At 34.7% G+C, this 12,654-nt stretch overlaps 1 protein-coding gene across 6 annotated transcripts in view; it reads right to left on the bottom strand.

The window, feature by feature from the left end:
- Positions 1-12,654, bottom strand: part of ZFYVE16 (zinc finger FYVE-type containing 16) — a 56,636-nt gene that overhangs the window by 17,027 nt on the left and 26,955 nt on the right. For 3 of the 6 annotated variants that reach the window (XM_067731119.1, XM_067731113.1, XM_067731114.1), the window contains 9 exons: positions 11,979-12,354; positions 10,631-10,753; positions 9,383-9,538; positions 8,132-8,356; positions 6,608-6,631; positions 5,825-5,907; positions 4,596-4,700; positions 3,885-4,032; positions 2,161-2,241 (listed from right to left, as the gene is read on the bottom strand). In XM_067731119.1, the coding sequence (XP_067587220.1) occupies positions 2,161-2,241; positions 3,885-4,032; positions 4,596-4,700; positions 5,825-5,907; positions 6,608-6,631; positions 8,132-8,356; positions 9,383-9,538; positions 10,631-10,753; positions 11,979-12,354 (1,321 nt within the window). The remainder of the gene's footprint in view (positions 1-2,160; positions 2,242-3,884; positions 4,033-4,595; positions 4,701-5,824; positions 5,908-6,607; positions 6,632-8,131; positions 8,357-9,382; positions 9,539-10,630; positions 10,754-11,978; positions 12,355-12,654) is intronic. The other 3 variants (XM_067731116.1, XM_067731115.1, XM_067731118.1) reach the window with 3 other exon arrangements.

Genomic DNA, 12,654 nt, shown 5'->3' with positions numbered 1-12,654 from the left:
TTTAAAGTGATGAAAGGGAAGAACCTACAACCGAGAGTACTCTACCCAGAGTCTCATTCAAAGAGGATCTCATTCAGATTCGATGGATCTCATTCAGATTCGATGGAGAAATTAAAACCTCTACAGACAAGCAAAAGCTAAGAGAATTCAGCACCACCAAACCAGCTCTACAGCAAATGCTAAAGGAACTTCTCTAAGTGGGAAACACAAGAGAAGAAAAGGACCTACAAAAACAAACCCAAAACAATTAAGAAAATGGTCACAGGAACATACATTATCGATAATTACCTTAAATGTGAACGGATTAAATGCTCCAACCAAAAGACACAGGCTCGCTGAATGGATACAAAAACAAGACCCATATTTATGCTGTCTACAAGAGACCCACTTCAGACCTAGGGACACATACAGACTGAAAGTGAGGGCATGGAAAAAGATATTCCATGCAAATGGAAATCAAAAGAAAGCTGGAGCAGCAATACTCATATCAGATAAAATAGACTTTAAAATAAAGAATGTTACAGGAGACAAGGAAGGGCACTACATAATGATCAGGGGATCAATCCAGAAAGAAGATATAACAATTATAAATATATATGCACCCAACATAGGAGCACCTCAATACATAAGGCAACTGCTAACAGCTATAAAAGAGGAAATCAACAGTAACACAATAATAGTGGAGGACTTTAACACCTCACTTACACCAATGGACAGATCATCCAAACAGAAGATTAATAAGGAAACACAAGCTTTATATGACACAACAGACCAGATAGATTTAATTGATATTTATAGGACATTCCATCCAAAAACAGCAGATTACACTTGCTTCTCAAGTGCACATGGAACATTCTACAGGACAGATCACATCTTGGGTCACAAATCAAGCCTCAGTAAATTTAAGAAAATTGAAATCATATCAAGCATCTTTTCTGACCACAATGCTATGAGATTAGAAATCAATTACAGGGAAAAAAGGTAGAAAACACAAACACATGGAGGGTAAACAATACGTTATTAAATAACCAAGAGATCACTGAAGAAATCAAAGAGGAAATCAAAAAATACCTAGAGACAAATTACAACGAAAACATGACTATCCAAAACCTATGGGATGCAGCAAAAGCACTTCTAAGAGGGAAGTTTATAGCAATACAAGCCTACCTCAAGAAACAAGAAAAATCTCAAATAAACAATCTAACCTTACACTTAAAGGAACTAGAGAAAGAAGAACAAACAAAACCCAAAGTTAGCAGAAGGAAAGAAATCATAAAGACCAGAGCAGAAGTAAATGAAATAGAAACAAAGAAAACAACAGCAAAGTTCAATAAAACTAAAAGCTGGTTCTTTAAAAAAAAACAAAAAAAAATGGCAGGAACTTGATTAAAAACAGCAAGTTTTGTGTCATTTTAACTTTCCTATTCCCATCCCCTCCTCTCCAGCATAGCAGAAGCCTAAAAACCAACAGCCTGCAATCATAGTAAAAACCATCAGCTTGGTATCCACTGGAGAAGGCAAATGGGGCTGGAACTCCTTCAAAACCTCATTACTGGAGAACTGTCATTTTTTGACTTGTCAGGTGGTTCCTGGGAAGACTCCACGTACAATGTCTTTATTTGACCAGACTCTAAGCTTACCCAGTGAAAAAAGTCTTTTCTCAGGGAGCATTTGTGAAAAACAATTAGAGGCCAGTGATCAACATCATAGCTGCCTGTGGCAGCAGATACTAGTAGAGACAAAGGATAGGCCAACCAAACACTTAAAGGAAAATCTGGGGAATAAGATGTCCATAAGGGCTTTGAAAGGCACTAACATATATCTGGGAATTTAGAAGGCCCCATGCATGTGCAATAATGTGTGCATGCTTGGGATGTGTGCATGCTAAGGAAAGACCTGAGAAGACCCTAAGCTCTTACCTCAGACTAACCTTTAGGCTATGCACAAGCAGGAAATGCAGGCTAAGGCAGAGTTGTCAAGCTTGAGGTAGGCCCAAATGTTAGTCATGTTCTAGTTCTTGGCTGAGTGATGATTTCACATAAGTTTGTTGTACTATGCTTTGTAACTTACATATATTCTTTTGTTAAGTATCAAATACATTTTTAAAAGGAGATGAAAAACATCTTTACATTAAACAAATCTTAAAGATGAAACTCATACCTTCAACTATGCTGGACTTAGCAAGAAATCCTGAAGATGCTTTTAGAGCTCCATTGAACACCACAAAACTTGCACCTGTCACTAGTTAAAAAATACAATAATTATGTTTTAAACTGCTCTTTTTATGCTATATGATATTTGTTAAATGCATAATGTGGAGCATAGCATATTTTAAGTACCTGATAAACGCCATGCCCATACCACTTATATTAGAACAAAAAATACCAAACAAAATAAAGTTACGATAAAATATTCCATAAAGGTTATTTAATGTTTGTATCTAATAATTGATGGCTGTTGTACTATTTACAGTGTTTTTATCAAGTGAGGGTGTGGAAAATCAAACATCCACTACTGTTGAGAGCATAAGTCAGAACAATCTCTATGGAGGACAACTTGATAAATTGCTATTAAAATTACAAACACATTTATACTTTGACATACAAATTCCATTTCTAGGAATTAATGTTGGCACATATACAAGGTTATTCATAGAGCATTTTTATAAACAGCCAAGGATTGGTAGCAACAGTCCATTAATAAGGGACAATTAAATGATGTTCACATATAAAGTAGAAAGTTATGTGCAATGTGAAAGTTCTTTATTAACAAAGAATAATCTCCAAAAGAAAAAACAAGGTGCAGAATGGAACAAATGTTATGACTTGTTTAAAAAAGTGGAAGAAAGGTGTATGTGTGTGTATGTGTGTGGTGGGGTGGTGTTTGCTTACATATACATACAAGCAAGAAATCCCTGAAAGGATATACCAGAAACTGATATCACTGGTTTGGTTGCCTGTGGGGAGGGGAAGAGGGTAGTTTGAGGGTCTAGGGAGGAAAGGAGATTTTACAGTGTGAATATTTATACCTTTTGAATTTTATACTACGTAAATATTCATCAAATAAATATTAAATAGCTGTAAAATTTTAATGACAAAAATGTCAATAGCATGTTAAGTTAAAAAAGCACAATATAAAAGTAAATATCCAGTATAAAATCATCTATTTAACATATATATCAATATAAGAAGGAAATATATTAAAATGTCAACAAAGGCCATATTTTGGCACTTTTTTCCTTTTACTACTTCTTCAAACATATTTTCCAAGCTTATTACAAATGAGTATACATAGTTTTATAATCAGAGAAAAAATTTTTATTAGCAGCCAGAATGTCTGACTATTTTAAATGTGTTATTTTACAATAATGTATTAAGTTTTTGGAATACTTACTTAACTTTCAATTTGTTAGGCTCTCTAATGCAAGGATTTGGTAATCACAGCAGTCACTGAGGCCATTCAGCCGAGTAATGTCATTCACATCACCATCTTTATCATTTTTATATTCCCAGCCACTTAACAGTTTTATAAATCATTCTTCATCCTATCTACCCTGTGCTCCCCACTAAGAGGAGTTGGAGCAGAGAGCAAACAAAGGCAAAAAATACCTCACTCCAGAGACACCCACCATGTGGGACACACTAAGCCTGAAGACATCAAAATAAATACTGTATTCCAAGTTTTTAAACCTAATGTTGCCCAAGATAAACACAAATATTAGAAGCAATTTTTTTGTTTGTATAGCTAAAAATTTAAAGCATACTGTTTCATCACCATCAATTCAGCAAATAAGTAAGGTATCTACATATAGGTATATTCCTCTTTGAAAGGAATTCTACTTTTTGAGATGGTTTTATGGATTGACACTAGGAACCAATACTCACCTTTTCTAGGATGGCCAGTAGCACTGTTGGCCTGTGTTTGATAAACTCCATCATTCTGTATACAGACTAGATGAGAATCTGCTTCTGTACTAAAACTAGCTCCAATGCTAATGACATGCTCATTAGAAGAATTTATTACTTTCATTACCTGGGAAAAAACAATACGCATTTAGAAACATTTTTAACATTTTGTGCCTTTATTAGTTATAATAATTCAAAGAGTCACATTATCAAGCTTTAATCTGGACAACTCCCTGAGAATGTGATAGAAACAAATGATTTAAAGTAAAATCACCTCAATTAAAAGACAGATAAAAGAGTAAGAAAAAAATGAAAAAATAGGATTAAACAAATCCTCTATTAGGAAACAAATCTAAAATTTCAAAAATAAGTGTTTTTTTGTGGTACGCGGGCCTCTCACTGTTGTGGCCTCTCGGGTTGCGGAGCACAGGCTCCAGACGCGCAGGCTCAGCGGCTATGGCTCACGGGCCTAGCCGCTCCGCGGCATGTGGGATCCTCCCGGACTGGGGCACGAACCCGTGTCCCCTGCATCGGCAGGTGGACTCTCAACCACTGCGCCACCAGGGAAGCCCAAAAATAAGTTTTTTTGTCATTATGTATTAGTCCAATTCAAAACAAATTTAACACACTTCTAAAGAAATCTAATGTTCAAAAATTATCTCAAGACTTGAATAAAGCAATTATACTTACATCATTGTATTTTTTCCGAGGTATTTTTATGCAGCTTTTCCCCATTTCCATATGAATCAGTAGCTGATCTATATTATGCAAGGTATACTGGTAATTTCGAAGGTCCTACATAAAATAATGATAGTTCCATAAACCTTAAACTACTATCCATGAACATTTACCCATTCATTCAATCCTTTTTTAAGAGTATCCATCATTTTAAAACTTGTGATACATAACTATCAAAACACCATCCAGAAAGCAATAGCAACTTCAAAAACCAGCTAATTCTTCCAGCTACTCCACAATAATAATAAAGATTATCATTCTCAGGAAGAATTCTGTAGTATTTGAGGGTGATCTCTTTCTAGTTACAGATCTTCCAAAACAATAGATTTTCAAACCGAACATGGATAAATAAAAGCAAATTGGGCTTCCTTGGTGGCGCAGTGGTTGAGAATCTGCCTACCAATAGAGGGGACACAGATTCGAGCCCTGGTCTGGGAAGATCCCACATGCCGCGGAGCAACTAAGCCCATGCGCCACAACTACTGAGCCTGCTCTCTAGAGCCTGTGAGCCACAACTACTGAGCCCACGTGCTGCAACTACTGAAGCCTGCATGCCTAGAGCCCGTGCTCTGCAACAGGAGAAGCCACCGCAATGAGAAGCCCGCGCACCGCAACGAAGAGGAGCCCCCGCTCGCCGCAACTAGAGAAAGCCCATGTGCAGCAACGAAGACTCAATGCAGCCAAAAATAAAATTAATTAATTAAAAGAAAAAAAAGCAAGTCCACTGAAATACACTTCTATAATAAGAGGTAAACACAAAATTACAGAAATTAGAGGTGGAAGGGAACCTGAGATCATCTAATCCAATACTTCCTATTAAAAATGAGGTGACTTGGGCCACAGTTTGCTCAAAATCATCAAATCGATTGACTTTACTAACTCTTTTACTAAGGCTTCAACAACTGTGTGGATCTCACATTACCTAAATGTGTAAGCACTGCAGCAGAATGAATCAAAAGGCAATTTGAATCAGGTATACATAAATTAGGACATGTTCTAAAAAGCACTGCATCAAAAACAGAGGCCATTTATGTTAAATGAATTAGGATTTATTATAAATGAACTTTCATTATACCAAATATGTCAAATCAAAATAGAAAAATATAAGTATGTAAAATTTGCTTAATGAATTGTTAAAGTAACAATATAAGAACACTTAATAAAACAGTTCAATTACTCACAACAAGTAAGTTCATAATAGTGTGTCCTATTTCTCCAAAAAGAGGTTTTCGGCCTCTGATACTTGTTAAAGGAGCAGGATATGCTATACACAAGAATAGAAAACTGGTTACCATCAACAAAAAACAAAAAAATCTTAAATTTATTACCTTTAATTTTCATTTGTCAAACATTACGGATAAATACCACTCAATCAGTTCTCTGGAGAAAGTAAGAAATGACATTAACCCATACCATGTATCTACCAGATGCTACATTGAACTGGGACCTTTACATACATTATCCTAATTAAACCCTATAACAACCCAATGAGGCAAGTATGTCTATCCTTACTTTACAAATGGGGAAGTAGAGACACAGATTAATAACCCTGCCTATGGTTTCTACGTTAATAACTGGTGAAACAGATATGAAACTAGGCTTGGCCTGATTCCAAAGCATTTAATCTTTCATCATACATGTTGTTTCCAAACATTATGATGGCTAGAAAATTACCATAACTGGCTAGACCTACATAAAGTTCTCATAATTTAAAAAGAAATATTCTGATAATTTAAAGCAAAATATGAAGAATTCAAGATTTTTAAGGCATTTGTAATTAATGTTCAATTGTGTGAATTTATGGGTGATAGTAAACTTTTATAGTTCTTGGGTCAGCATGATAAAAGGAACACATTGAATCAGAGAAGTCAATGCAGAGAAGAAGTGATATGGACTCTGTCACCTAACTACTTTTCTGTTTCTTTAGGACACTATAAATATTGCGCACCAAAAAGGAAAAGTACCTTGGTGGCAATGCAGCAGGAATTCTAGAAGAAAAGGAAAGTGAAAAAAGGAAGGTAAGACTATTTCTATGATGATAAAAATCAGACACATTTTTAACCCAAGAATTAACCTGAGAATTTCAGTTCTCAGCTTAGGTTAAGCAAAGAAACCTCTCTAATACATATTATACAAACATACCTCCTTAAAAGTCTAAGAAAACACACATGACATTATCTATTTAAAAAAAATAAGTCAGGGCAACTCACATCTTTGCTATTACAAGCATATATTTTAGTTTTAAAAGGACAACTAAGTTATTTGGATGACAGAGTACAGAAAGAAACATAAATTAGTGGTAAAACATATTAAAATGATAAACAATATGATTAAGGTAAATGCTGACTTTTTACTTCATCTTTTATGAATAAGAGAGCATCCTTTGCAACTTGATAGAGGTAATTTTATCTAAAACAGTAATTTTCAAGAGGTTATGGCTTAGAATGACATTCTGTCAGAGTTACAAACGGACCTCATAAATCATCTAATCCAACATGTAATGGTGTTGCAAATAGTCTCAACATAAAAGCGTAGGTAATCCTCATTTGATTAAGATTAGCTAAGTATTTTGATCTAACCTTCCATAAAAATAGCATTCAAATATTAGTATCAGAGACAAAACGTTAGGCTGAATGGATGAAACACTTGGCTCAGAATGAAGTCTCTTAAGCTCTTTGGTTCACACAGTACAAAACCTGAGATGAAAGTTAATTTTTACTTCTTGCACCACAATTTAATAGCATCCCATATTTAAATCTTAAATGGTAAGGACCAACCCCTCAGAACAGAGAGTTTAATAAATTTGCCAAATAGATTTAAATGAGTATCTCTTTCACTGAATTTGTCCATTTTGAAATAGTAATGGTAACTTTTATAACTTCTCTACATTTAATTTTCCTCCAAGCAAATAACTATTAAATTATACGAGAATCAAATGCCTAAATTTTCCTTAGATGTGATGTACTTCACATGCAACAAATAAATTACTCTTTAAAAAAGTGAGGGATAAAGAAAGGTATGAATTCAAAGACAGTTGAACACAGAAATGATTTCAACTCAGAAATAACCATACACGTAAGACTGGACCACTACTTCACAACCATTTATGTTTGGCTTTATGGTGTACACAAATGGGGTGGGGGGGCATTTACCTTCTTAATATGTAGGCAACATAACAAAATGAACTCCCTATAGCAAATACTTTTAAGAAAACTTTTCAAGGTTTTCTATGTTTTTTTCTGAAATTCAAAAAAAATTTTAAGGTAAGTTAATTATAATAATTGTGAATATCTAGAAACTCAGGACATAGCAAGTTTGTCTAGACTAATTTGGTAGTAGAGGAGGGCTGTTTTAGAATTTTAAAAGTACATCAAAACAAAAGTAGTCCCATTAATCCATTAAAAATTTATTTTAATGATATCTGAAGTTCTTATTTACATTCAGTATATTTGAACCTATGTAATTTAGCTTATTATTCTAAAACTTACCTTTATATTCTGCACCCAATCTCAACATTAAACGCATAGGAAAAACCTTTGCCCAGGGAATCTCTAGCTTCTGGATAAGAATTCCACAAAGAAAAGGATTGCTTGGTAACAGGAGATCATCAAGTTTCTGAAAAGTAGGTGTAATAAATAGAAATCCTCCATGATCCTTGCTGCTGAGAAAACTCTCAGTAAAGGTAATACTGTCCAAGTTTTCTATGTATTTTCCTAGAAATAAAATCATTTATAAAAAGATTTTAAGTTGTTTTGAAGCAGCATTATGAGTTTGAATGTCCCAGTATAAACTTAAATAAAAGCAATGTAAAATATTTTTTATTTATTTCCACTCTTGAAGAAGCACTGAATACCTTGTGTGCACAAAGTTCAGTTATTCCTGAAGATTGGGAATTGTGAACAAAAATTTGAGAATGTTTCTAACCGTTAAGTGTTTTAAAATTTTTCTCCTTACTTCACGGTCAAGTGAAAAGTCATCATCATGTCCCCCAAATCTTATACAGACAGAAAAGTATACGGTGGTCCCCCCTTATCCACAGTTTTGCTTTCCATGGTTTTAGTTACCCCTGGTCAACTGCAGTTCAAAAATATTAAATGGAAAATTCAATAAACAGCAAATTTTAAATCTCTCGCTATCCTGCTCTGCCCCATTGGGATGTGAGCCACACCGTGAATCACTTGTCCAGCATATCCACGCTGTATATGCTACCATCCATTAGTCACTCAGTAGCTGTCTCAGTTATGATCGACTGTTGCAGTTATCACTGTGCTTGTGTTCATGTAACCCTTATTTTTCTTAATAATGGCCCCAAGGTGCAAGAGAAGTGTTGTTGGCAATTCGGATGTTCTCGTACTGTGCCTAATTTATAAATTAAGCTTTATCACAGGTATGTATGTATAGAAAAAACAGTGTACATAGGGTTCAGTACCATTCGTGGTTTCAGGCAGCTAGTGGGGTCTTCAAACTTATCCCCCGCAGATAAGGGGGGATTATTGTGTAGACACGTAAACAGACCAAGAAGGTAAATATATTTTCACTTTTAAAATTAAAAAACTATAAAGACACTAATTACATAAAATGCTAAATTTAAGGAGACTGAAAATGATGACAGAGCTCTTTTAAGTAATCAGCAATCTCTTCACAAAATATTTCTTTAGTACAGTTAGCATAGCCAAAAGCAAAAATGCCCTTAATTTATCCATCCCCTGGTCTGAACAGTTCAAAATAAAATGGTATACCTTTCAGAGCATCCTTATAAATGGTGATAAAGAGTCTGAAGATGTCCTTAGGAATAGTATCTTCACTTGGCAAACATAACAATAGAATAATAATTTCTGCCTGTCCCAAGCCGTGCAGTCCATTGGTTGAGAAGTACCAATATTTGTCTGAGGAATCTTAAGTGACAAAAGTGTACAACTATAAATGTCAACTTCTATTAAACAAAAAAATTAAATATAATTGTCCTTTGCATGAAGCACAACTTTTTAAACTCCTTAGTTTCCCAACATTCCCCTCACAAAAACTTTAAATTGAATTGTATGAGATTAATATAAAAAAGAGAAAGGATGAAAAATTATCTGATGGAGTCAATTAATAAACAACAATAGGGCTTCCCTGGTGGCACAGTGGTTGAGAGTCCGCCTGCCGATGCAGGGGACACGGGTTCATGCCCCGGTCCGGGAAGATCCCACATGCCGCGGAGCGGCTGGGCCCGTGAGCCATGGCAGCTGAGCCTGCGCATCCGGAGCCTGTGCTCCGCAACGGGAGAGGCCACAACAGTGAGAGGCCCGCATACCGCAAAAAATAAAATAAAAAATAAATAAACAACAATAAAATAAAAGATGCACTAACAAGCTGAAATGTAGTGGGTAAGAATCAGGTTAGTTTCAAAGAGAATGAAAAGCTAAGAGATGCATTATTGAGTATTGAGGACTATTTATTACTGAGAAATATTTACTTCCTTACTTTTAATTAAGTCTAGTGTCATCTACTTTAAAACTGTCTTTATTGTTACTAAATCAGGATTCTTGCTTATCTCAATTAGCAAATTTCAATTTACCTAAAAGCTATATGAAATATAGTCAGCTGGAGAGATTGGGATTGACATATATATACTAATATGTATAAAATGGATAACTAATAAGAACCTGCTGTATAAAAAAATAAATTAAATAAAATTCCAAAATTCAAAAAATATATATATATGGTCAGCTGTATCATGAGCATCAAAATACAGCTTGTTATAAGCCCATGGCCTTAACCTAGGACTGAATGAAGGACACTAGTAAAAATCTTTAAGCTATTACTTCAAGTCCCACTGCATATAAAACTGCAAAATTTATTTATATTAATATTTGGCTACAAAAACCAATATCCAATACTGCTTATTTTTCACCATTGCCAGTCTAAATTTAACCAGACAATGGGATTAATTATTCAGAAATCCTGCTTACCAATTAGGCAAAGAAAGATGGATCATTACTTACAAAATGCTAACTTGACATTCACAAGTAGATTAGCATTTAGGACAAACGTAACAGGACAAAAACCTTCGCCTTCAAGAAGCAAAATGATCTGCTCGTGAGATGGGTGTTCTTCTATTACAGGCACTAGAACATGAAAATAATATATTAATTAGAATAAACATGTCTTCCTGTTAAATATGCCTATAATGAAAAAAACAGATTTATAAATCCACCAATGGCTTAATCACATTTAAAAGCAAAAAAAACCACATTTTATAAAATCAATCAACACCTGGACAACTGTTATATTCTAATTTTTACTTTTCAATTTATGTAAAGATATTAATATTATAATACATATAAATCCTGATCAATTATATTATATATAGTCTATGCACAAATATGTTGATTAAACAGCATATTGATACAATTTTAGTACCTTTAAAGTTTTAAAACAAATGTTTTTGTAAAGTGGACTCCTATCTGCCAGCCACTCCAATTATAAATTCTGAAATTTACAGCTGTGAAAGTAGTCTAGACCCAAGTTATACATGCTTGTACATATGGCTTGCCGCCATATGCCTTATGTCAGTGACAAGTGGTGAAAAAAGAACTTGACAACCAACAGGAAAATATACATGGCATGCAAAGAACAGGGCTTAAGATATTTTTGCCACTATCAATAGGATCATGAAATGGCTCCTACTTTCAGAACGGAGATCCTAGGCTTCATTCCCCGACATTATCATGCACAGAACATAATCACTTCATGTAAGATTCAGCATAATGCCTGGGGTAACAAGGATATATCCCTAGGGAACTACTCCAAGGTGGGAGATAGCCACAGAATCTCCAGATTAGGAAGGACCTTAAAGACCACCTAAGTTCTCTTCTTTTACAAAGGAAACTGAGGCCCAAGAGATTAAATTGCATGCTTCAAATCATACGTGTATTAAGTAGCAGATGAGGAACTAAAATTCCTAGCTTTGTCATCCAATCCAATATTCTTTTCTTTAGGCACTATGTTCCTTAAAAAAAAAAAATGATATGGAGTCAAAACTAATACAGGACTAAAAGTCTATGAATTTCCCTGTTGTACTGGACTTTTGCCTTATTTTAAATTAGGGACCCAGATGAGATAAGTGAATCACATTCAAATCAACTCAAAAGGTCAGATCTTTTTAGAATTTGTTTTTATACAGTAAGACTTTTTGTAAACTAGAGTTCCATGCCATCGTACATATTTCAACCACACTGTCTAAATTTTAAAAAATACATTTTATATATCACAGACAAAATTCATCAATATATTCTTCTTTAAAAAAAAAAAAAAAAACTCCTTTTTAAATTTAAATAACTGCTATCCTACCTGATCCCTTTTCTCCAGATGCAACCAGAAGAGGAGGCAAGCTGTCCTCATCATCAGGTAGAAGACTAATCTTATTGCAAACATTCTTGTCAATACCACACAATAACCTATAATCTGAAATACTAGCAACAGGTAAATTACTGTTAACCAAGACTCCAGTAGGACTTGATAGGTCCTCAATTTCTGCAAAAACATCATCATCTAGTGTAAAAGTGCCAGAAGTAGGCAACTCCTCAGTCCCTGTGTTTGTAGGCAGTTTTTCCACAGATGGAACCTGAGAAATAGGACTTCGAATTATCTCATTTTTTATATCGCCTGCCTCACTGTTTGGTTTTTCCACTGTAGTAGAACTGGCATGATCCACTGTGTTTATCATCTGTAAAATATGGAAAACAAAAACCCAAATCAGTTCATAGTTTCTTTCTTCAGAAGCCAAATTTCCCAAGAAATGGTACCATTTTGGTTCTTTAAATTCAAGAGCACAGGTTGAGCTTTACTCTATGCTCAGGTAGGTATTTATGACTAATTTTATAGACTGGAAAAAGGAGGCAAGGAGAACTTCAGGATCCTATACCATACCACAAAGTGAGCACACTTAGTTCAACTCAAGGCACTCCTCCTAATAGACAAAAAAGCCTGGCTGGGGGGTGGCAAGGGAGAGGAAAAAGGGAGAAGG

This window comes from Pseudorca crassidens, chromosome 3, assembly GCF_039906515.1.
Source record: "Pseudorca crassidens isolate mPseCra1 chromosome 3, mPseCra1.hap1, whole genome shotgun sequence".
NCBI lineage: Eukaryota > Metazoa > Chordata > Mammalia > Artiodactyla > Delphinidae > Pseudorca > Pseudorca crassidens.
Note: the sequence above shows the minus strand (reverse complement) of the source record. Positions and strands in the feature narration are given on the sequence as shown.